Source organism: Magnolia sinica, chromosome 16 (genome assembly GCF_029962835.1).
Source record: "Magnolia sinica isolate HGM2019 chromosome 16, MsV1, whole genome shotgun sequence".
NCBI classification, from domain to species: Eukaryota; Viridiplantae; Streptophyta; class Magnoliopsida; order Magnoliales; family Magnoliaceae; genus Magnolia; species Magnolia sinica.
In genome coordinates, this window is record NC_080588.1 from 47,034,676 (window position 1) to 47,059,661 (window position 24,986).

At 41.1% G+C, this 24,986-nt stretch overlaps 1 protein-coding gene and 1 long non-coding RNA gene across 3 annotated transcripts; both read right to left on the reverse strand.

Moving 5' to 3' along the window:
- Positions 1 to 2,803: 2,803 nt before the first annotated feature.
- Positions 2,804 to 3,751, reverse strand: LOC131229542 (uncharacterized). Its single transcript, XR_009163422.1, has 3 exons — positions 3,357 to 3,751; positions 3,069 to 3,249; positions 2,804 to 2,982 (listed from the first exon to the last, which is right to left on the reverse strand). It is a non-coding gene; the product is annotated as an uncharacterized LOC131229542 (long non-coding RNA).
- A 6,315-nt stretch (positions 3,752 to 10,066) lies between these two features.
- On the reverse strand, positions 10,067 to 12,667 carry LOC131229543 (uncharacterized). Of its 2 annotated transcripts, none has more exons than XR_009163424.1 (2): positions 12,366 to 12,667; positions 10,067 to 10,607 (listed from the first exon to the last, which is right to left on the reverse strand). XR_009163424.1 is itself a non-coding variant. In XM_058225532.1 (2 exons), the coding sequence occupies exons 1-2, from the start codon at positions 12,603 to 12,605 to the stop codon at positions 11,261 to 11,263; spliced, it is 381 nt and encodes a 126-aa protein (XP_058081515.1). In that variant the 5' UTR covers positions 12,606 to 12,660; the 3' UTR covers positions 11,123 to 11,260. The 2 variants fall into 2 exon arrangements, 1 of the variants encoding a protein (XP_058081515.1); XM_058225532.1 differs by lacking the exon at positions 10,067 to 10,607 and adding an exon at positions 11,123 to 11,401 and having other exon boundaries at positions 12,366 to 12,660.
- Between the last annotated feature and the right edge of the window lie 12,319 nt (positions 12,668 to 24,986).

The following is a 24,986-nucleotide window of genomic DNA, read 5'->3' on the forward strand; positions in this document are numbered from 1 at the left end:
ACCACAAGAAACAGTGATGATTGACTATTAAAAACTTATTGTGGGCCACAAAAGTCTTGGATCGAGCTGATATTTGTGTTTCTCTTCATCTAGGTCTTTGTGACCTTATCAACTGGTTGGATGGAAAAGAAACATTACGGTGGGCCCTAGGAATTTTATGGTGGACGTTCAATGACCAGTGTTTCTTGTAGTGAGGGATCCACCTTTGGCCAATCTCCTCCAACCACAAGACTTTTGCATCACCATGTTGGAATTCAATCTTTGCTAACTCAGCTCCACGTTTCTGATCTCATCTCATCCCTCCTCTACCTCTCAGTAGAGCTGGGCATATTGGACCTAATCCAGTGGATCCGACCCAATTCGACTAGATTTGACCCGATTCGAACCGAACTGACGACTTGGATCGGTCAGGTTCGAGCGGACTGGATGTATTAATAACTAATAATTTACTATTTTACCCCTCATCTATATATACATACATACATATATATATATATATATATATATAATTTTACCCTTTTTTAAGTTTTTACCCTACCCGTACCTCTATACCCGCACAGCCACACTCGAACGCGCCGAACCCTAAATCCCCCAAAACCCTCTCGTCTCTACCCGAACGTTGACCACTCCCGATCCTGATCCGACCATTCAGACTCGTTTATTAGGTAGAAGGACCCACTCGGCCACTCAAACTCGTTTATTAATTTTTATTATTATTATTTTAGGAGAGTGGCTCGACGGCCAGCCATGGCCGCTGCCCAATCGAGCTTTGGGTTATAAGAAATCAACTACACCGTCCATCATTTCAAACAGCTCGGGTAGTTGGGTTTGTGAATCTAAAAATCGGGCCGATCTGATACTTAGGTGGACCACACCACAGGGAACAATAGGGATAGGGATGCTTGTGATTGTCTAATACTTGTTCTTTCTGTAATCAATTTGATAGTTGTTCTTTCTGTAATCAGGGTACTACAGAACATTTCGGATAGTGTTGTAGCTATCTATATATACCACTTGATAAGTAGACAGTGCTGATTGTTTCTAGTATTAGAACCTAATTGCAAGGTTTCAATTTTAGATGTACTTAACAGCTCTTCATTATTATCTTTTTCAATGATAATCTTAAAATTTTCAAAAAAAAAAAAAAAAAAATGGACCAATCCGAACCTTGCCCAATCCAATCCGACTAGGTTTTCCTGACCGAGTCGAACTCGGATCGGTTCAGGCCAGTAGTGGTTAGGATCGGTTCGAGTCAGATGACCCGGACTCAGTCCCGGATCGGATTGAGTTCAGGTAAGGCCATGTAGATTTCGGACCGATTCGAGTTGGACCCAATCCGATCCGACTCGGACCGATGCCCAGCTCTACCTCTCGGCCACCTCTTCACCCCTATGTCTTCTCCTCTTGCCCAACTTGCACCTATTCCCATCTCAAATTCTCCTTTTCACTCCAAATCTAATTTTGAATTGAATTTACTCCACCCACAGATCAACAACATCCAAGATTTCCTTCTCTATACTAACGCACTCGAACACTACCAAACTCAAGCAGACTTAGGCCTCATACTATCCCCAAACATGCACCGGCTTCTTCACAGCCACAGATATCCGAGCATCAAGAGGGATACAATATATTGTTAAATGGAGTTCAATGCTTCTTTTTTCTTTGCTAAGATACATGAGACCTACCCAAAATAGTTGGGGAAAAGCTAGGACCACGTTAGGAAACTCTCATACAAAAACCTATATACTAATATTTCTAGGAAAGACTAGAATTAGTACACCATTATATATGCCAATACTACACTACTGCCTTCACATAACAAGAGATATTTATTTAACACGACAAAACTAGTATTTTAAAGTGAAATAACTTGTATAGAATTTGAAGTTATCCAAATCACAGTGTAAACCTTCTTAATTTCTAATAGAAACCAAATAGTGCAAGCACGGATCCCGTACACTAATAAGTGAACCAAAGAAAGAATAAATTACAAGGTACAAATCCCATTTAGATTACTCAACTATAAATCTTTCTCTTTTGTGAAAGTTGTTAGAAAAGCAATCAGGATATCAATAGATCTCTTTGCAGGATCACTTAAACTAGAACCAAACCGCTTATCATGGAAATCCAAAAATTCCTTCCAGCCTCCTTTAGCACCCTTCGTTCCTTGTTTTTGGACCAACTTTACAATCTTGACAAGAGTCTAACCAAATTAAAGAGTTAATTTTATGCAATGAAAAATGTCAAGATCATGTTATAAGCATTTGGGACTTCTGAATCATCATACTAGCAACCAAGCTGCCATTTAAAGAAGAAGAAGCAACCAAGCTTGTATGTTAGTAAAGCACATAACAAAAGACACTATTAGAAACAAAATAAGAGAAGACTCAGGACCACAAGCCCTCCCTCAAAAGGTAGCCATGGAACAACACATGTTAAACCCAGTCTTTTGACCAATTGAACCTAATAAAGGAGGGATCCCTCAATGTACCACATAATTAGCTACGGATAAAAACCGTAGCTATAAAGCTATAGCTACGGTCAGTATTTGTAGCTAACAGTAGTGTTGTATTCGTAGCAATATGCCGAATTTAATAACAGCTACGGTTGTCAGAGTACCAGCTACAGTCAATATCCGTAGCTATTTCCTACATTTAAACAAACGTATAATCATTCATTCATTTAATTACCACCTGCATAATCATTCATTCATTCAATTACAATCATTCATTCAATAATGAATCAATTACAATCCTTCATTCAATCAATTACAATAATGCTGAAAATATAAAGAAGGTCATTATCCTTTTCTTGGTGAGTCTGTGCACACTCGCATATGGCCAGGTGCATCCTTCATCCACCATAGAAAAAAAATGGATGCGAGTATCAGTAGTCCACCTACACATCCGACAGCTATACCAATAACTTCTCCTGTGTATCTTCTGTAATTATTCGAGGGCGAACCACCACTAGACGACTCTACAACATAAAAACAAAGAATCAGTCAATTAAAGAATAATGAAAACTAAATGCAAGGAAAACATAGAAATAGGATGATTAAGAACCTAGAGAAACATGTATGGCTGACACCAACGGACCGAAAGTTGCTTGAAATGGAATGCAGCAGGTCCCTTTTCCAGCCCAAAAGAAGTGGATCTCCATGGCTATCTGTCACATTTTTATGACAACTCTTTTGGAGCCCTTAGCTTCATCTTGGATGTTAAAATCTTGCAGTACTTTCTCCCCCTAACATTTTGTTTTTTGTCCATCATCCAAAAAAATTCAGAGATATTGAACATAATATGGTTTGAAAGAACACACCTTCATATGTTAAATGATAAGAAAAGTGATACCTGGATGTAGACATCGAATATGCGCCTCCCAAGACCTTTCCAAGACTGTGAATCATCCATGACTATCTCTACAAAGTGGAGTTCGACGATGTATTTCCCATTCTTCAAACCAAGGCCATAATACCTTAATGAGTTTGGTGAAATCCTTGCTGTTTTATATAGCTCTAACTCTAAAGTCCCCAGGATTTGAGAATCTATCGTTGCTATGTATTGAGGGCCATTGGGGTTAGAGATGTAAAAGCCTGTGTTGCTTACTGCCCATTGATGTTGAGAGTTGGTGTACAATGATGAAGGTCCCAAAATTTCTGAGTCATCGTAGAAATCAATGCCGGATGCAGATGTTTGTTCTATGCCACCGGTGAAAGTCATTGTGGTGGTTAGACAAATGCCGAAAAATGAGGCATTGCTAAAAAAATTCAGCAATTTCGACTGTCCTTGCTGTTTTATATAGTTCTAACTCTAAAGTCCCCAGGATTTGAGAATCTGTTGTTGCTATGTATTGAGGGCCATTGGGGTTGGAGATATAAAAGCCTGTGTTGCTTACTGCCCATTGATGTTGGGAGCTGGTGTACAATGATGAAGGTCCCAAAATTTCTGAGTCATCGTAGAAATCAATGCCGGATGCAGATGTTTGTTCTATACCACCGGTGAAAGTTATTGTGGTGGTTAGACAAATGCCGAAAAATGGGGCCCTTCTAAAACAATTCAGCAATTTCCACTGTCCTCTTCTTCAGCTAAACCTTCCCTTTGACAAGAAGAGAGAGAGAGAGAGAGAGAGAGAGAGAGAGAGAGAGAGAGAAGCAGCAGCAGCAACTCGATTGGTAAAAGTCAAATTTAAATAATCCATTCAAAATTTAAAAAAAAAACATAGAAACCCACTTTCCCGAATCTTTCTTCCAACAGGAGGCTGATTTCAGCGCTTCCTTCAAACAATCTCATTGTTTATCATCTCAATATGTCAAACTCACCAATCTCATTGTTTAACAAACAACACTTAACGTTGAGTGCTTTCCGGATTCTGCATTAAGTAAAAATTTTCACTGTTAACAAAACAGGCCCTAATACAATCAGTAGAAACTAGTAAATGTTCAAGACAAAATCAATCACAAAGAACAAACAGAGTAATAGGTTAAGAAAATAAAAAATAAAAAAGTTAAGACTATTAAATGATTACTGTTTGATCACAAACGCACACAATGAAAAGGCTGATCTTACTAGAGTTTTAACTTACTGACACTTAGTCATTTATGGCATGAAATGGAACATGTGGCAAATCTCATGCCGCAAGGACCACTGTACTGTATACACGTGGAAAATTGTGGATGAGATCTGAACTGTTCGCTCAGTTATTATGGTAGTGAATGGGGCAAAGACCAAACATCACAATGATTGGAGGATATAAAACAACTAACTTCAGGATATCCATGATATGGATATGAGTATGGAGGTACTTAGCCATTGACTCGATTACAACAATCTCTTGGTTGTCCATTGCTTTTGTATGTGTTGCCCACCCAATGAATTGACCAGCCTGAATTTTAGGGAAGGATATGTACACGGTGGTGCCCACCTCTTGCACAGCTTGGATGCCACAAAAAAAGTGCAAAGTTGGTATTTCGACCACATGTAGAGTTGCATGACCATGCCCGCGAAAAGTTAATAGCATGTAGACTATATGCTTACCATCAAGTGTTTCCATTACTGTCAATTGTCGCCACTGTATCCGATGAGCCACAATCCCCAATGCAGCAAATCAACAAACCTGAGAATAGAAGAAAAAAAGGAGAAATCAACAAAATTGGAGTTTGACATTTGAACCAAAATAAGCTATCTATTAATAAATCAACAACTGCTCAAACTAGTTTGACATTTGAACCAAAATAAGCATCCACATCAAAGTTTATGGGTCATCACAAGTTTCACAACTTACCAGTACCTAAATATCATTTCCTGTCGATTGAACCGATCCACTATTCAATTCACTTGGGCATCCAAACTCACACTAGGAGTCCACATAATGCATCGCATGGACCTTCCAATTTCTCATTCAAGAATATGGAGACAGCGGCACATTATACTGACAAAGGCATGCCCATAAGGGTGTGTTTGGTTGCACAAAATACCATGAAACTTCACAATATTTGGTGTAATTTCAAATCATAGCTGAGACGTTGTCCATACTCATAGAGCTTATCAATGTCGCTCGCGTCTTCAGAAGCAGCAGCAGCAGAAGCCATTGCTTGGTGATCGAGTTGGTGACTTGACAGGTCCCATCGTTTATGACACCCCCAATTCTCCTAGATTGGAAGATCCTCACCATTTAATTTGGTTTTCTTTCAGTTGGATTTGGACTGTTGACACTATTTTATCTTAACCGCCTATTTTTATGCACCCAATCATATAGGGTTTTTGGACATATCCAATCCACGGGGGCCACATAAGATCAACAGTCTGGATCACCAAACCACAGGCACCACGTGTATAAAGTTGGGAGCCTCAGCAAACTGTAGATTTGTTGAGACTCATAAACTAGTACTTTTTTTAGAAGAGCTCATCAATTAATATTTAATACTCAATGGTTACTTCGTTTTAGTGAGGGAAGCAATTGCAATCTGATCATGCCTCCTTTATTTGGCTAATTATTGCAATTAATTCAATGGTGTATCCAAATGCAGCCTTAACTAACAGAATTTAAGCACTCCTGGGACATTTGCAAATTTATCCATCTTACAACCAAAACAACTTGAAAGCCAAATAAACTTGAAATTATCATGACAGGTTACTTTCTTTGGATGAAAACAAAGCCACACACACACACACACATGGAAAACAATTATGTACTGATGCAATAGGATTAAACAGAGATGAATCAATATTTCACATGGAAAAAATAGCAAAGACTACCCAAAATGTACCAATGAAAGCTCATATAGTGGGACCCAGAATGGAAAGGAGATGCTTAAAATGCTCACAAAGTGTGGAAGATCACAATACGTTAAAAATTTGGACCCTTTTCAGTGTCAATGGACTGTTTTTGCATTTTTTTTAATCTTAACCATCTATTTGTACATCTTCCAAGAAATGCTTAATTTGCAAAACTAATTAACGCATTTAGGCTATTCCATATTGTGAAGAACAAAAAAGAACGCAGGTTAAACAGACCACGAGCCAAATACATATTATCTAATCTCCTTTAAACAATGTTGTGATAGTAGGAAATGCACATTGTTATGTAAGGTTATATGATGATAAAACAATGGGTGGGCCATAACTATCAAATCTTATTGATGTTAAGTGAGACCATTAACAAAGTGGGATGTATTATCTGCGAACATGGGCTGCGGCAAATGCAATAAAATTCAATGTGGGTACCTCTATTCTCAAGGAAAAGGCTAAGGCAATGGATGATGATCTTGAAGCCAAAAGGGCCCTGGTGGTTTGTCCTTGGAAAATTGAGAAAAATGTATGGCCTGTGGAAATTAAATAATATTTCTCTGAGTAATATTTATAATATTGTCCATTATGAATGCAATCTTTATGCTGAGGATGATGGCAATAATTGTGAAAAGTCCATTATGGCAGGAAGTGGGTTTGGTTGAATAGTGCATGCGAAAGATCTTGCAGAGGATTTGTACAAATGAGCCCTGTTTGCAGTGTGGGCAGATTTGGTTGATCAAAGGCGAAGGTGAACCTGCTTCAATTTATCATAACTTTCTTGTAAATTTATTTCAATGTTATAGCACTATAACACGTATCGCTCTTTTATGCAAAAAAAAAAAAAATACAAAAATACAAAAAAATAATAATAATAATAATACAATCAAAGTAAAACAAAAGGTAATAAAAAAGAGGGGTGAAAAGGAAAAACAAAGATACCTGATGGGTTAACAGGTTGTTACAGATAGAGAGATCTCAAAGCAACCATGAGAGAGAAAGGGGAGAGAGGTGCAGAGAGAGAGAGAGAGAGTCGGCGGCAGGGAGAGGAAAAGTCCAAATGATATGAGATAGTTTTTTTTTTTTGCTTTTATAGTGATCCTTTGCCGGAGCCTGGTTTAAGTTAGCGCCGGCAAAGGGTTCACCCAACCATTGGCTTTGCCCTGCTTTCTTGTAGTGGCATGTTGGTTTTCTACAACAGATCTGCAACAGAAAAGGAAACATACATTAGTTTCATGACTAAAGAACTAAGGCTAGGCAACCCAAACTCAATGAAAGACTGACCTAGAACTAAAGCTAGGCAACCCAAACTCAATGAAAGACTAGCACATCTAAGGCAATAATTTTATCTGGAAAAAAAGTAATTAGTGATGAATTAGGTTGACAAACATATTTAAATCATATTGAAGAAATTGAAGAAAGCTTGCCACAAAGCTTAGAGATCTTGGTCAACCCACCGTCGTTGGGCTGTTATTAGTGTTGAAAGTTTATTGTTATAGTTTGGAATGGAATGAGTTATATGGTTTAGTTAAATAAGGTTAGATTTGGGGTCCCTACTCATGGTTATCAAATGGCTAGGATCAGATCAGGGAGAAATCTAGGTATGGCCAATCTATGGTGGGTCCTATCAGATCAACACAGTTGATCACTAAGCAATGGGCCCCAATCAAAATGCTCGTGTTTGCTCCCAATCGGAGCCTTTTTCCAAATTCAGTCGGTCAATTAGAAATTTTCTAAACATTTCTGCTCCTAATTCTTGACATAAAAATTTCATAAAATTCCAACTACGAATTAGGTATGATTATCACCATAAATTCAAACCAGAAATTTGGGCTCAATATACGTGCATCTAACTATATGCATCAATCTATTCAGCTCGACTTTCACAGATACATTTCAATTTATATATCAGCACAAACTACATTTTCTCACCAAAAAAAAAAACATATAGTTTTCTTTTGTTCTGATCTATAAACTGAATACTCAATCCTACCATCAGAATCAATACAAAAGAAAAAGCACAAACGGGATATTTGGTAGAACTTTTACAATTGAGAAATCTGAGAAAATGGCAGTAACTAATATCATTCGAAACAGAGAAACATCGAATCTGACACAGAATACCATTGACGGTATGATTAGATTCGCTCAAGTGCAACCTAATCACATAGTCTATCAGCCATATCATATCCTCAAGTGTAACCACATCACATTATTATACAACCATATCATATCCTCAGATGCAAACTCATCAGGCTGTCCATCAATCGTATCAAATTCTCAAGTGGATATATACATCATCACATTATCACACTACCATACCATATTCTCAAGGTCAACTTCATCACGTCGTTCATCAACCGTATCACATTCTCAAGTAGACACATCACACTCACACAACCACATATCATATCCTCAAGTATAACCTCATCACATGGTCCTTCAATTTCTTTCATTCTCAAGTGCAATCTCATCACACTGTCGCACTACAATATCATATCCTCAAGTGTAACCTCATCACATAGTCCATCAACTGTATCATATTTTTAAGTGTAACATGATCAAACTGTCACACGACCTTGGATTATTCAACGTCATGACATAGTCTATCAACCGTATCACATTCCCAAGTGGAGATCATTTATCACACTCTCACACAATCATATCATATTCTTAAGCGCAAATAGTCCATCAACCGTATCACATTCTTCAATTTGGAACCACTTCACACTGTCACATAATCATATCATATCTGAATGCGCAACCTAATCATATGGTTTATCAACTATATCATATTCTCGAATGTAACCACATCATATTATCACACAACCATATCATGTCCTCCAGTGCAACCTCATCACATAGTACAATAACCATATCACATTCTCAAGTGGAACCATATCACACTGTCACACAACCATATCATATCCTCAAGTGCAACCTCATCATATAGTCTATCAACCATATCATATTCTCAAGTGGAACCACTTCACACTATCATACAACCACATCATATCCTCAAAGGTAACCTCATCACTTAGTCCATCAACTGTATCACATTCTCAGGTGTAACTCCATCATACTGGGACAATATTATATCAACGCCTCAAGTATAATCTCATCACATAGTCCATCAACTGTATCACTTCCACAGATGCATGTACCTATTCTGATATAAATTCTACTCTTTTACATAGTGTCTGCCATTTCTTTCATTTATATTTGAAAATTTTTCAACCCTATAAAAAAATACAAAAAACTATTTATCTTACCTGCATTGGGATGCCTTTTAATAATCCAAGTCATCAATCTCAACTAGTTATTAGTTCCAGTACATATTTCACGGGCTGCCATGCAAGCATCATACAGCTTGCTCCTACAAACACAAGAACAAGTCTTTCGAAAATGAATTTCCTTTTCTTGCTATGGAACATTCCAAACCTATAAACATTCAAAAGAGGCCCATTAAGTAACTAAGAATTCTAAAATCAGTTCATTGAAACAATTCTATCCCAATGATTAGGGGAAAATGGATTGAAAGATGCATCTAAACTTGTGGAACATGTGGATTGGTGGGTAAGTTAAAGCTCACATGAATGCTTTCATTTGGCAGATTTTTGGTGCATCTACCATTTACAGTGGGTCCATCATATCAATAGATTGGACTGCCATATCATAGTCTATCTGTATGGAATGGGCACATTTGACACATTAAAACCCAATAATTCTTTCATTTGCTGGCCACTGATTTGGTTGTTTCACTTGATTTTTTAAAAAATTTTTATTTTTAGTTTTTGGGTTGTTTTGTGCAGGACATTGAATGAGGCATGTATGACCCAGTAAATGAGACAACTAGCTTAATTATCAGACCACAACATGTTCATAGTTGGATGAGTCTTAAATGATGATGATCCCCATTTGGAACATTAATTAGTAAAATGAGCGCATGCATAAAAGAGGCATCCATGCCATGAGATGTAGTACAATAGATAAATCCAACACAATGCCCATGTGTAAATGCAATGTACTATGTAGACAACTAAAGACAACTATATGATCAACATGATAGTAGTTGCAATCCTATATAAAAGTTGTCAACAAAACTATTTAGATATTTAAGTGTCAACAAACATGTTTAGATATTTAAGTTGTCAAAAAAACTACAAACAACTCAGGATGATGAATCAAACCTTAATAAAAGTTGTGCAAGCAAAAGGTCACGAGGGGCCTGCATATCATCAATTTCAGTCATCTGGAAAACCCTCTCTGATCGCTCCTTGTTTGCATTCTCATCTGAACTTTCTGTAGCCAACTCTACTCCAAAAATTTATCAAAGCATGGCTGTACATTAACAGACAAGTCACCTGACCTCATTAATGCATGCACTGAGTTTGTTTAAACAATTTCGATAGTGGTTGTTACAACCATTATAGTGGTTTGTTAACATGCCTCTGACATGTCTACTCTCAACAGAGACATAAGTAAATTGACCTACAGAAATATAAGGACCAGAAAAATACTATTATAAAACAAGCATGGCATGGGCAAACCTTCTACTATACAAGAAGTATTGAACTTGGCTGACCAAGGTCTTAGAATGCTTCTGTGGTAATTTGTAAATAGTAAATACTTGTACTTTTGTTAATACTACTACACGGGAGAGAGATTGATGCCCCAATTATTACAAGATTAATGCAAGGGGTCGTTTGGATGCATGTAAAATAAGCTACCTATAAATGAAATACATGATGAGACTCAACAGCCCAAACAACAACCCAAAAAATAGATTGTTGAAATGTGAGACCCACTTGTCGGAATTGTAAATTAGGATTCCAGCAAGAGCAGCCTGCAGCCCGCAGCCCACCCTGTTAATCATTGTATGATTATTTGTGGTCATGCAGGTTATTATGAAATGCCCACAATGGCTATGAAAATGACCCGTTTTGTCATTTGTTGTGGGTGTTTTATACTTAAGGCAGAGACTTGTGAGGGAGGCTGACCAGCATAACCATAGCAATAATCAGTTGCAGGCGGTTGCGTCGCTTGAGGAGGTTCCTGAATGGGTGCTTGACTTCCTTGGCCACACGGATTGCCTCCACAAGCTCTAGGAACTTGGACATAAAGAAAACTTCAATATAATCCATCACCAATAAGAGAGATTTCGAATTGCTATTGGTTTTACATCCAAAACTTAATTTCATTGAGATTTAATATCGATTCCAATGAAGAAACTGGTGTTTTGGATTAAAATCCAGAGGATTTGAAAGATTCAGACCTATAAACTTATCATCTAATATTAAAAACACATAAAAAGGTAAATGGAATTGAGTTTCTCTAAGAAAACCTGAGAAAGAAACACGGCTAAGAGGATTAGGCAGAAGCAACAAGTGGAGTCCGGATCCTTGGGTTTTTTCTTCTCGTTTTCTTTTTCTGTTTTTTTTTCCTCTAGTTTTTTTAATAGTTTGGAGTCCAAAATTTTCTTTTAGTTTTTTTTTTCAAGTGAGTGGTGTCGTGGACCAATGAGGATTAGGCAATCAGGAAGTCCCTGTTTATTGGATAACATAGGATCCAGACTCATTCAATGAGCGGTGAAAAGTAAAATAGTGCATTGTCCCAACTCAAAAGGAAAAATTGGACAGTAACTATCATCAACTTATTGCAATTTTTCGATTACGGTCCATCTCCAAGTCGGTTGGTGACATGGACGATCTGGATTGCCGCACACATTACAGTAAATGAGACACCATCATTTCCAAAATGGTGAACTCAAGTGCAGAAACTCATCAACCGTACACCTGGCATACATTCCTGATAATCCTGGTAGTCGAAATCATGGGCCCCAGAGTGGATGAGATACAACCCAATATCACAACAACGATCATAACAATTGATCGCCCGGTATTAAACAGCCGAGATCAGACTTAAAATGGTCATATCAGGCATACGCTTCAAAGCCATCAGCATTTCCTACTTCTTTATCTAAATTCATCATAAATTGCTTAAAAATCCGGTAATTTTCAAGAACAGGAAACGAATGCAAGCAGACAATCGAGAAATCTGAGATGGAAATCGAACCTTGGAAAGAATCGAAGAAACAAGATCGTCCGAGCTCGTGCGGATCTGCTGCTGCGTGGAGACCGATGCAGATAAGCTTCTAGAGATCTGATGATGATGATGAGATCGAAAGTGAGCGAAGGGAGATGAGACCAGCAACGGATATGAATGAGATCTAGAGCTGGAAATTAGAGTTTTGGAATTGGGGATTTTTTCGGGACCTCTGAAAGTAGAGAAATGGGAGAAGGAAGCAGACGCCATTTCATTTCTCTCTCTGATGATTTTCTTTCATTTCCTTGGGCTTTTCTTCTCGTTTTCATTTTTTTTTTATTCCTTTGGTTTTTGCCATAATAGTTTGGAGTCCCGTTTTCATTTTTTTTTTATTCCTTTGGTTTTTGCCATAATAGTTTGGAGTCCCATTTTTTGTTTTAGTTTTTTTTTAAAGGGAGCGGTGACGTGGACCAATGAGGATTAGGCAATCATGAAGTCCCTATTTACCGAATAACAGAGGATCCCGACTCATTATTTTATGGGTTAAATGGATGGATTCCTTGGTTACAACATGTGAAAGGTTAAGTGGTCATCTTGTGAATGGGAACTAACAAAAAGTTGGAATAAAAGGTCTCAACCGTCGGGCTCTCCATGCCTTCACCCAATCCTAGATAGGTATATGATTGTTCATGGTAGGTTCTTGTATTTAGGTTGGATGGTTTTGGAGCTGTGTTATCTTGTTTACCCTACTAGTGTTTTAAGGAATTGATGTGATATGTGAGGAAAGGAATGTGATGGGAGATGTCTTATTTGTGGATGGTCTTTGGAAGTTCTTATGTTTGATTTCCTTCTAGCGAATGTGGAAGTTCCCCAGGGTAGCTAACATAGAGCCCACGTGTATAACTTTTTTTCATCACCAATAATAATTTTATTATTTTCCTAAATAAGGGTGAATGGTATTTGAAAGACTGGATTGTTGGTTATGTAAGAGCTTGCTCTAGTGTCAAGTATCCACTCTAGGTCTTGTGGGTCAGTCACTATCATTGGTACCAATGCTTGGGGAATCACTTCTGCTTGATAGGAATGGTTGAACCGGTTCCAACAATTTAGAGCAACATGATTAGCCTCGTTGACTGGGTCACACTGCCTAGATTTTCTTAAAAAAATAAAATCAGATTGTTTCAACTCTTACCACTCAGGTGGGTCACATTATGTAAAACAAGTGGGTAGATAAAACAAATTTTTCTATCAACTGTTTGTTCTATTAAAAAAAATTTAGCCCAACTGAGGAGTGAAACTACCTGTGAGACCCGACCCGAGTTTGCATGTATGCATGTGTATGTAAGTATTCATTTCGTTCATCTTAGTCCCGCGGTTCTACTGGTCGAATCTCGGCGACCCGTGACCCTTGGATAGTTTTTGCAGTCATCCTTAAGTCCAGTCATGAAGACCCGACTCGGATCGAGTAGAAACCTGTGCCATCTTGTCCGCTTCGTCGTTGCGATTCCGACGCTACGTCTTGTGCGTCCATCCAACGTGTAGATCATAAGTTGTATGTATTTCATTTTCTAAGCCCTTGATCATAATCATGTGTCCTACCTAGGGGTGGTGTGCACGAATTTCTAGGTAGGTCTCATCTCTTGGCACTATTTTCAACACACACTACACACACACTACCTAGGCCCTATTCTTATACCACATATCTCTTAAACACCACCTACAAACCTAAAAAGCCTACTAACCCTACAACATTGTTTCTAGCTCCCTATTGCAATAATCACTCTTCTCTAACTAAGACAAGAGAGAAATGATTACTTGCCTTAAAACTCTCTCTCTCTCTCTCTCTCTCTCTCTCTCTCTCTCTCTCTCTCTCTCGTCTTCCCTAGCAACTTTCCTCCATTATTCCAACTCACTTTCACTCATATATTCCCACATCTAACCCTTGAAGAAAGATCTCAACCTTAGATCTATGCACCTTGGAGCCTAAGGAGTCTAGTGGTAGAAGATTCTTGGTGTTCTTGTGAGGTGAGTGCTCTTAAATCTTCATTCTTCTTATCTTTAGGGACTTGTGGGACCCATCAAGTGATGATGGAGGTCCCCCATGTCTCCATGATTGAGTCCAATGGCCCATTTCTCTGCATGCATGTTCCATGGATGGGGCCTTTCTCCATGGGCCCCATCATGGCATTTTCCTTTGATGCATGTCATTGTCCTCCTTTGTGGCTGGATTTTTTTTTATTTTCCCATTATTATACTCTTAATTCCTGATGTGTGTGGCCCACTTAGTGGCCCTGGAACATCCAGACCGTCCAAGCAAGGTAGACGCCACTTGCTATCCATTTTATGGACATTGGTGTTCCATTTTGAATACACGTAATAGGTTTTATAAAGAGGACATGGCCTAGATGTTTGTGGGGCCTACTAGGGTGGCCCATCCTCTAATTTTTTGGGATTAAATTCCATTTTAATTACTGATTAAAATTATTTTATTCCAATATAATGTTGCTGTCTAGAAACTGTCTGGATAGATTTTTGAGACACCTTGGGGCCTGATTTCTGAAAATTTGGTGGAAAGATTGATACAAATTAATATATGATTCTTGTAGCTGCATGACCCACCTACAACCATACCAAATTTCAGCCCCAATGGACCCCATTTGGGCATCCAAAAGGGTGGGCCAACAAAGTGGACTGCCAGAAATTTCTGCTGTGCAGTCCAACAGTATAGTTTTATAGAAACAAAATTTTAAAAATATTTTTCTCAGTAGTTGAGCCATCTTTCTGGGTACCATATTGATTTAGGTTTGATGAAGGACCTTGGGTCCAAATTTCAGGAATTTTGGAGGCCCAGAACCTACTCATTGGATGGCCCCAAATTCAGGACAATTATATTCCAACAATATTTCACCCTAGACAGATTGTATTCTTTAAATTAATTAAAATACTTTTAAGTATCCTAAAATTATAAAAATTTATAAGGAGGTGGAAAATCCATATTAAGACTCACCTACCAAATTTTGGGGCCAACAAACACCTGTACATACCATGGTGGTGGCTGGACCAGCCCACTATAATGTGGTATCCAGATCAGTCCGATTTTCAGGACAAATTGATTTCTTTAAATGAATTAAAATATTTCTATACGTCCAAAAATTCTAAAATTTTGTGGAGGTATGGGCCACCCATTTTAAGACCCAAATACTAAATTTTAGGGCTAATAAACCCCTGTGCACACTGTGGTAAGGGCCGGACTGGCCCACCATGTTGGGACGTCTAGGTCAGTCCGATTTTCTGGACAGACTTTTTTATTTAAATTAATTAAAATAATTAAGAATATTCAAAAATTCTAAAATTTTATGGAGGTGTCGCTCACCCATGGAAGTATTATCCAGAAAAATTTTAGACCCAACAGATATTCGAGTTGACCGTGGTGAGGCCTGGAGTGGCACCCCAGGCAGGGACGCCCAGGCTGGGGCGTCCAGCCTTGGCGGGCCATCCAGCTTGCTTTGTGGGCCCACCTAGACGTGTTGTATTCACTCTGTTCATCTAGTGGAGCCCACTATAATATGTGTGGGTAACCATGGGTCAGTAACCCATTTAGATTAAATAAATTTCTAGACTCCAGCAGACCCAAGAAATGGGTGGGCTAGGATTCCAGCAAAGGGCCCAAATTTTTGCTGCATAGTGGACCTTTTTTGAGCTGATGTGGCCCACCAGGTTTAAGGGAGTGTTGCACACAGTCTTACCTTCTTTCTTTAAACATTTTTGGGCTTAATTAATGCCCCTTAAGGCCCACCTTTGAGGTGATATTTTAGGTTAGCATTAACCAGATTTTAAGTAGTTTTATAGGCCCAATGGACTGTAAACCTCTTCATTGAGCCCACCATTATTCAAGGGCTGACCTTATTGAATTGTGAGCCCAATGGACCGTCAATAACCTAATCATGTGTATTGTGAGCCTTGGTATCCTCATGAAGTACTTAATTATGGGCTGACTTGCAAAGCCCACATTGATGCAAGTTGTGGAGGGTCTTGTTAAGCCTTTGGGCTGGTATGGCAAGGCCCACACTGTCAGTTTAGACCCTGCCCCTATGTATTCTTGGGTTTATGGGCTGCCCTCTAAATCCACTATTGTTGAGGGTCAAATATAGCATATCAGACCCCAGTTATTGCTTAGATTTACAAACATGATACTGTTTAACGGCCTGTTTTAATCATGTTTATGTTGCAAGGTGGATTTATAAGTGTAGACTGAAAAAAATGCTAAATGCATGAAATTGATGCTTTAGAATCATCAAGGCAAAGGATGGATTCCAAGGGACCAAGATTGATGGATATACACACCAGAGATCTGAGAAAATCAAGAAACTAAAGCTCACGTGGCCTAAAAGACGTCCAGAATACAAGATCATAAGGTTCTCACCATCCGTTCAGCTCAAAAATTCAGATATGGCCTGAGGGCCATAAATTAACCGTACACGTCGAATTTCAGCCCCTGGAGCCCTGTGAAAGTAGCCCAATGGACAAATCATCCCACAGATCATCAATCTGGTGCCCACATGATCTCTAGATATGCCTCATCTTCGGTCTCAACACCTTAAATTATATGAAGAACCAGATGGACGGAGGAGATTTTGTACATACACCATGATGGACCCCACGTGTGCATTGTATGTGCACAGTGTGCATGTGCACCAACCGTGCACCCATGCACTCAAAGTCGGTCAGCGGGCGCTGACTGACAAAAATTCAAAATTTTCCAAACAAAACAGAGTTAACGCTGTCCGGCGTTGAGTTTGCTTAGTGGGCCCCACTCATCATGTAATTAGAAGATCCGGACCGTCCATTAGGTTTTCAAAGGCCTTATTACCAAAGCCTATGTGACAAAATTTTAAGAGATAGCATATATCATATTTCAACCGTCAAAACGGAAGATGGACGACAGTGAGAAAACTCCTGTGGGCCAAGCATAAATCAATCCAAAACCATCTATTCCCTAATGGATTTTCGAGAGGATCATAATGGACGGAGTGGATTTCTCAAAAAGATAGCTAATTAGGGCCCACCGTCATCACAATGCAAGAAGTGTGAAAGCTCTGTTCGCACGTGACCGAAAGATCCAAGCCTTTTTGCATTCGTGGCTAGGATCGGTCCGATGATCTAGACCGTTCAGTAGACTCCAACGACCCAGCTAATGTAGACCTAGGAGAGCGAATTTGAAGAGAGCTGCATGATCGGTTTTTCATTGTTCAAACGCAATTCGGACGGCGGTCTAAAAAGCTCAGTAGGCTACACCAAATCCAGTCAAAAACCATCCGTTTCCATCTAGTTTTTCAAGGTGAATACAATGAACGGTATGGATTCTTCCGTTACCAACGATAATGGACTCCATCAGGAATCCAGCGCGAGTGCGTTCGCGCCCCTGTGCTTGGAAATTTGGCCGCTGTGGACCCTTTTGTGTTTCTGATCGCCATCGGATGGGTAATCCAGACCGTCCATCATGTAGTTCAGTGAAAAATGTCCCAGGGGACGTGGATCTTTTAGAAAGAAAGCAAGGACATAAGGGAGTTGGGACACTGTTTCTTGGCTGCAAAAAGGCTACTCACCAACTCATGTTGCTACGTAAGGAGTTACGCATAGGCTCTCCCAGCCCGCCTCGCAGGTTATAAAAGAGAGAGAAGCAGAGAAGGGGGGAGCCAGCAGTGGTGGACGTGGAGCAGTTTAAGTTCTTTTGTTTTCTATTTTTATTATTTTTATTTAGGAATTAGCCTAATCATGTCTATCTTAGGCTAAACCTCTTAGCTAGGGCTAAGAGGTGAAGCTTGTAGTCTGATGGGAGAGACTTTGCTCGTGGTTCCAACGCCGTGACTTGCGCACCGAACCGATACCCGGTAAGAAGATGCCGATCGGCGTTTATTTGAAGAAACACCGCGTTGCGGATTTCGAGGGAATCTCTACACAATTAGTCCCACTAATTAAACATAAATGCAACCATACCTCAAAGTACCTCACCCATTCCCTCTTTTTCCAAAAGTCCACCATCTTTCCACCTCACCATTTCTCTTTTCTCATTTTCAACCTCAACCATCCCTCTTCTCCACCAATTTCAAACTAAACCATACCCCTCATCACTTCTTTCTTACAACCATCACTCCACCCATCCCTCCACCCATTATTTCTATCTCTCCCTCTCATTCTCTAGCAAATTTTCCAAATCCCATGAGAAATTTCACTCATCCAACACTCCCTCTCAACTTCAAGTGTGGCCCACCCTCTCATCTCCAATCTCAACCATTCATCTTTCATCAATCTCCATTAAAAGTGAAGGTAAGGAGCTAAGGAGTCCAAAGGAGCAAGGAGAAGGAAGATAAGGTGGGTGATTTGTCATTTTTTTTAAATTTTAAGGCCCACTTGTTGGTGGGACCCATTTGGATGTATGTGATTTTATCAAGAGGGCCCATAGTGGCGGGGTTCCTCTATCTCACCGTGTATCTCTCTCTCTATCTCTCTCACATTTGGCCGCTGTGGACCCTTTTGTGTTTCTGATCGCCATCGGATGGGTAATCCAGACCGTCCATCATGTAGTTCAGTGAAAAATGTCCCAGGGGACGTGGATCTTTTAGAAAGAAAGCAAGGACATAAGGGAGTTGGGACACTGTTTCTTGGCTGCAAAAAGGCTACTCACCAACTCATGTTGCTACGTAAGGAGTTACGCATAGGCTCTCCCAGCCCGCCTCGCAGGTTATAAAAGAGAGAGAAGCAGAGAAGGGGGGAGCCAGCAGTGGTGGACGTGGAGCAGTTTAAGTTCTTTTGTTTTCTATTTTTATTATTTTTATTTAGGAATTAGCCTAATCATGTCTATCTTAGGCTAAACCTCTTAGCTGGGGCTAAGAGGTGAAGCTTGTAACGTGATGGGAGACTTTACTTTATGCCTTTGACTTAATTTAATTTGTGAACTGAACTTGATATTAGTTTGATTATTAAGGGAATATTTTTTAGTTTTTAATGGTCTGTTGTGACTAAAATTACAATGGGTCTGCGATAGCTTTGAGCATGTTCCTTTCCTTTTTATGTTTATGACGTCAGGAAGCCCTGTTATTCACCATCGTCTGCTGGGCATGGTCGGATGATGGTACCTTTCCTAACCTTCATACATTGATTGATTGGTTAGTAATTAGTTTAATTCTGTTGTTTACTTTGTCTCTTGGGCATAGTTTGGTGATGGAATCCATTCTAATTCATATACCTTTCATCTCTTGAAAACTATATCATAGGAAGTTCAGTTGATTTTCATGGTTACACCCTTCAACTGGATGAAGATGGGACTCTAAATCCAGTTGAGTTCTTGAAATAGGCATAAGATCTCCCTGATCTCTATAAGTGGATCCTCTGAATCTCTAGTTCCTTTCCCTGAATTGTTTAAGTTTTAGATAATTATTTCATCATTATTCTTCAAATTACACTCGATTTAGATTTCATCTCATTCTAGTTTTAGTTAGTTTCGGATTACGTACAGGTTTCAGTCCCTTAGGATTCGACCTCGGTCTCACCGAGTTTATTACTACATCACAACCCTATACTTGGGGAGTGAACAACTATAAGCATGAATTGAATGGCTTTTGGTTTATTTCCTCAAGGCCCATTATGTGATATTATTTATATGCATAGCCGCCCTTTTGTGTTGGTAATTAGGCCTTATGGACTAAGTCCTTTTGGATAGACGCATTGATCTTGGGCCTATACTCTCCCATCTATTGTGATGGGCTTAGGGGCAAGAATATGCAAGAAGTTAGGCCTTTGACCACCCATTAAAATTGACCCTATACTTAGGCTAAAAAGTGAGGCCCAACTTACTTGTATTAAATGTGAGAATTGCCCATGTAAATGAACTACCAGGCTGCCCATGAAGCCCACCACAACATATGGATTTATGACCCTGATGGTTAAGCCCAAACCTCACTTGGGGGCCCACTATATGGTCTATGAGATTGGGTTTGGAGTATGGCCCATTAGACCATACATTGATTAGGCCTTAGACCTTACATTATATGCGTAGAGACTACCTTTTGGGACCCAGTCGAGGTTGGATGTCCTCCTTGGAAGCCCTAAGGTAGGCCCATAGAGGCCCTTATAGGTGGTTGAAGGCCCACCTTGGGCCTGATTAGGATCGTTCCTCCTTAGGATTATGACTCTCTTAGCTTGTGAGTTGTGTCAAAGTACTGGGCCCCCACCAGAGGACTTCTCTTCTCCTTAGAACACTTGTCTATGTGCCTAGACCTTGTCCCTCCTTAGGACGGAGGATTCCATATTCCACAGGTAGTACACTTACATTTTTGTGACCCATATGCATCATCTGTATGAATTGATTGCATTGTGTGGTGGTCATTGAGGGATGGAGTTTCTCTCCTTGTGCACATTGTGTGTCTGCAGCTAGTGCATGATCTGTATGTGTGACTCATGCATTGGCATCGCATTTCATGATGATACCACCATTGCTTCATCAAGGCCTTGCCTTCACAGGGATATTCATGGATGGTCGTATGTGTGGACACCAGAAATATTAGTTGAGCATACTGGGTGCATAGGATGCCCATGGGTAAAATTTTTAAAACTTCCATGGTACCAAGGATCTGCTCCAACGCCGTGACCGGGTGGAATATATGAGCGCACGAGGGCCTTATGCCGTTAGGCCATGACTTCTACTGTCCTATAGTTGGTTGGATAGGGATGTGGCCTTACCTGCCTGGTGTGAGGAGGCATTGCTAGGCTAAGTCTAACCAGCTCATAAATGGGTCTGCTACCGTCAGGCCTTGCTGGTGATTGGCTGTCCACAGGCGGGTAGTGAGGTCTCTTACGTTCGTTTGACTGTGCAAGGTCTGTAGAGCGGTAGTCATTTAGCAGTGTAATGGACCCCGGTGATTTTCTTATGATTGAAAATGTACTTGACTTGTGGTTTGGATATGAGCACTGACATTACTTGCATTGTATTAGCATTGGTTATACAAGCCCTTTCATGCATTGCCTTGGTATGGCGCCCATTACTCATTGCATCGCATTCATGGTAAGCCTTGGTAAGGCTAGTGATATGCTCATTGATCATGCTTATCTCCTTTTACCTCCTACTATTCTTCTGTGCACCATTGACACACACTTTCACCACCCTCTAAGCTTCTATAAGCTTATGCACGATTGATGCATGCAGGAGACTCTAGGCAGGCGTCGTAGCAGCAGAGCGTGGAGTAGAGTTGAGCAGTGAGGACTCCAATATTGCTGATTTCTCTTTCTTTTCTTATTAACTTATGTATGTTCTTTTGAACCTGATGTAAACTTGTAAAAGTTCAAATTCTTAGTGGATTTTGTGATGTGTGCCCTTTGTTATTCTCAGATGTACTTGTCGTGATCTTGGGTATGCTCGTATTGGTAATGATTATACTGTTATGAAAATCTTCCTTGTAGGATCCCAGGATCGGAACCTGCCTCAGGAGCTGAGAATGGAGTACTATGGAAGATGTTACGGTCAGAACCAGTCATCGGGTTCCTTGTGATTCTGGTTACTGAGTCTAGGGTGTGATAGGAGTTGGTATCAGAGCATAGTAAGTAATTCTGGAATGACTCGGGCTAACATCGCATGTCTGGTAAGGGCATAGGACAAGTAGTGTCCCGAGCTCCTTCATTTCGCTTCATATTGAGCCTGTAATTATCCTTATTCTGTGTGTCGTCATTATTTTGTATACGATGCCACGTGGATGTAGCGCCCGTGGTCGTGGTGCCCGTGGTCGAGGCGCCCGAGGTACCTATCATATTCGAGCACATCCTGCTCCCGTTGGTGAGGATCTGATTTCAGAGGTCCCGATCCAGCTTGTTCCTCCAGTTGAGCCCATAGCGTCCAAACCTCCAGATGCTCTGGTTCCCCCACCCATTCCCCCTTCTCAGCCTGCTGTTCCAGTTACTGAGACTCCTGCTTCGTCGGCCGCACCCCAGCCTTCTCCCGAGGCGAGTGCTGCCCCTGCCTTTCCAACAGTACCTATAGGAGTCGAGCATTTCCAACAGCTGATGCAGCTTATTGCCACCGCATTGTAGACCCGTCAGCCAGCTACCGCCAAGGTTTCTGGGCAATCTGACTTGCCGCGTGCTAGTGCGATAGCCCGAGAGTTTCGGCAGCATGATCCCCTGAGGTTTAGTGGTGACCCTGACCCTTCTGCCACCGAGGCTTAGCGCACTAAGGTTGCAAGGATTTTTTACACTATACAATGTCCTGCGGGTCAGAGAGTATCCCTTGCGACCTATCTTCTTCAGGGTAAGGCCCGTCATTGGTGGTCATCCGTATCTAGGATGGTCGGACCCCAGTTCGTTTGGACGTGGGAGGAGTTCGTAACCCGTTTTGACCAGAAGTTTTCCCAGAGCATGTTTAGATCCAGCGGGTGATTGAGTTTGAGACCCTAGTGCAGGGTGATTTGACCGTATCTCAGTATGAGGCCAGTTTCTTAACCTTATCTAGATTTACTCCTCATCTCACCAGCGATGAGAAGATAAGGGCTCATCGTTTTGTGACTGGTTTGCGTCCTGCCCTTCGCAACCGTGTGGTAGGTCATTGTTTGGAGACGTTTGACCAGGTTGTGCATCGGGCACTGGTTTATGAGGACTAGGCTATGACCCAGAGGTTGAGAAAGCAGAGTTCCGGTAGAGATCGGAAGAGGAGAGCACCAATCGGCAGTTTCAGGCAGCTCCGACAGCAGAGATAGAGGGGCAGATCAGGGTTTCAGCAGTCCGCAGTTCAGACAGTGGCTTCTTCATCATCGTAAGTACCGCCAGCCTCTTCATCTTCTGGCCCCTTTTCCGGTGTTTGCTTTGATTATGGGCAGGTCAGGCATCGGAGGCGTGAGTGCCCTCTTCCTATTCAACAGCAGAGGCTACCACAGTTACCCCCTCCTCGTCCTCCTCAACAGTAGCAGTAAAGAGCACAACTTCCACCTGCAGCTCCTAGGGCTCCTCCTCAGCAGCAAAGGCAGCTAGGCAAACCTCCTCAGCAGAGGCAGCAGTAACAGAGACGACAGCAGCAGCACCACCAGCAGAGGGGGTATCTGTATGTTGTCCGGTCCTTGGGTCTAGTGTGTATAGCAGCCCAGCAGGCACAAACTGAGGACCCTTAGTCTTCCGGGTTGCTTCCCCTACCAGCTCAGGGCCGCTTTTATTCTGCGCAGCAGGCATCAGGCCAGGACCCGCAGTCATCGACCGGTGGAGTCGTTGAGGGTATTTTTCTTGTTTCTTCTTGTGTTGCTCATTTTTTGTTTGATTCTGGTGCTTCCCATTCGTTTGTAGCCGAACAGTTTTGCCGATCGACCGGTATTCCATCGAAGTCCGTGTCTGAGGCCTTGGTCGTTTCGACTTCCATGGGAAAGTCAATTGTGTTGATCCGTCGTTGTCCTTCTTGCCTAGTATTAGTGGGCGAGATGTTCCTTCCTGCCGATTTGTTCGTGATGCCGATGACAGGAATTGATGTTATTCTGGATATGGACTGGTTTGTGGAGTACGGTGTCACTTAGACTGTGCTGCGAGGACAGTTACATTTCATATTCAAGGCTTGCCAGTATTCTGGTTCATCGCCGGGCCCAGAGGAGAGCCGCTATCTAGTTTCTTGGCTTTGGTCATCGAGGATTCTGTGGCAGAGAGTATTGAGCAGCTGTCAGTTGTTTGTGAGTACCCGGATGTTTTTAGGAGATTCCGGGTTTACCGTCGCATCTGCAGGTGGAGTTCCATATTAATCTGGTGCCCGGTACCGTGCTTATCTCGAAGGCCCCCTACCGGATGGTACCATAAGAGTTGAGGGAACTGCAGGAGCAGTTGGATGAGCTCTAGAAGTTAGGTTTTATTCGACCTAGCAGTTCGCCTTGGGGAGCCCCGGTATTGTTTGTGAAGAAGAAGGATGGTTCATTGCGGCTTTGTGTAGACTATCACGAGTTCAACAAAGTCACCATCAAGAACTGATACCCGATTCCCCGTATTAATGATCTGTTCGATCAGTTGCAGGGTGCACAGTATTTTTTCAAGATAGACTTGCATTCCGATTACCATCAGATTCTGGTCCGAGAGGAGGACATTCCGAAGACAGCTTTCCGGACACGCTATGGTCACTTCGAGTTTCTGGTCATGTCGTTTGGGCTGACCAATGCGCCCGCCGTATTCATGCAGCTGATGAACTAGGTTTTTCGGCCGTTCCTCGATCAGTTCGTGGTGGTATTCATTGATAATATTCTTGTATATTTGAGGACTCGAGAGGACCATGCTGAGCACCTGCGGATTGTGCTTGAGACCCTCTGTGCCCACCAGCTGTATACAAAGCTGGAGAAGTGAGAGTTTTGGCAGGAGGAGATGAAGTTCCTCGGTCACGTGGTGACGAGGGAGGGTATCGCTATGGACCCCTCGAAGGTTGATGTAGTGCGTCAGTGGAGCCAACATACGAACGCGTCCGAGATTCGCAGTTTCCTTGGTCTAGCGGGATATTATCGACGGTTTATCGAGGGTTTCTCTCGTATTGCAGTACAGCTGACCTAATTGACACGAAAGGGCGTGAAGTTCATCTGGAGTGACGCCTGCAAGAAGCTATTTATCGAGTTGAAGGACCGTCTCACGTCCACTCCTGTTCTCACTCTT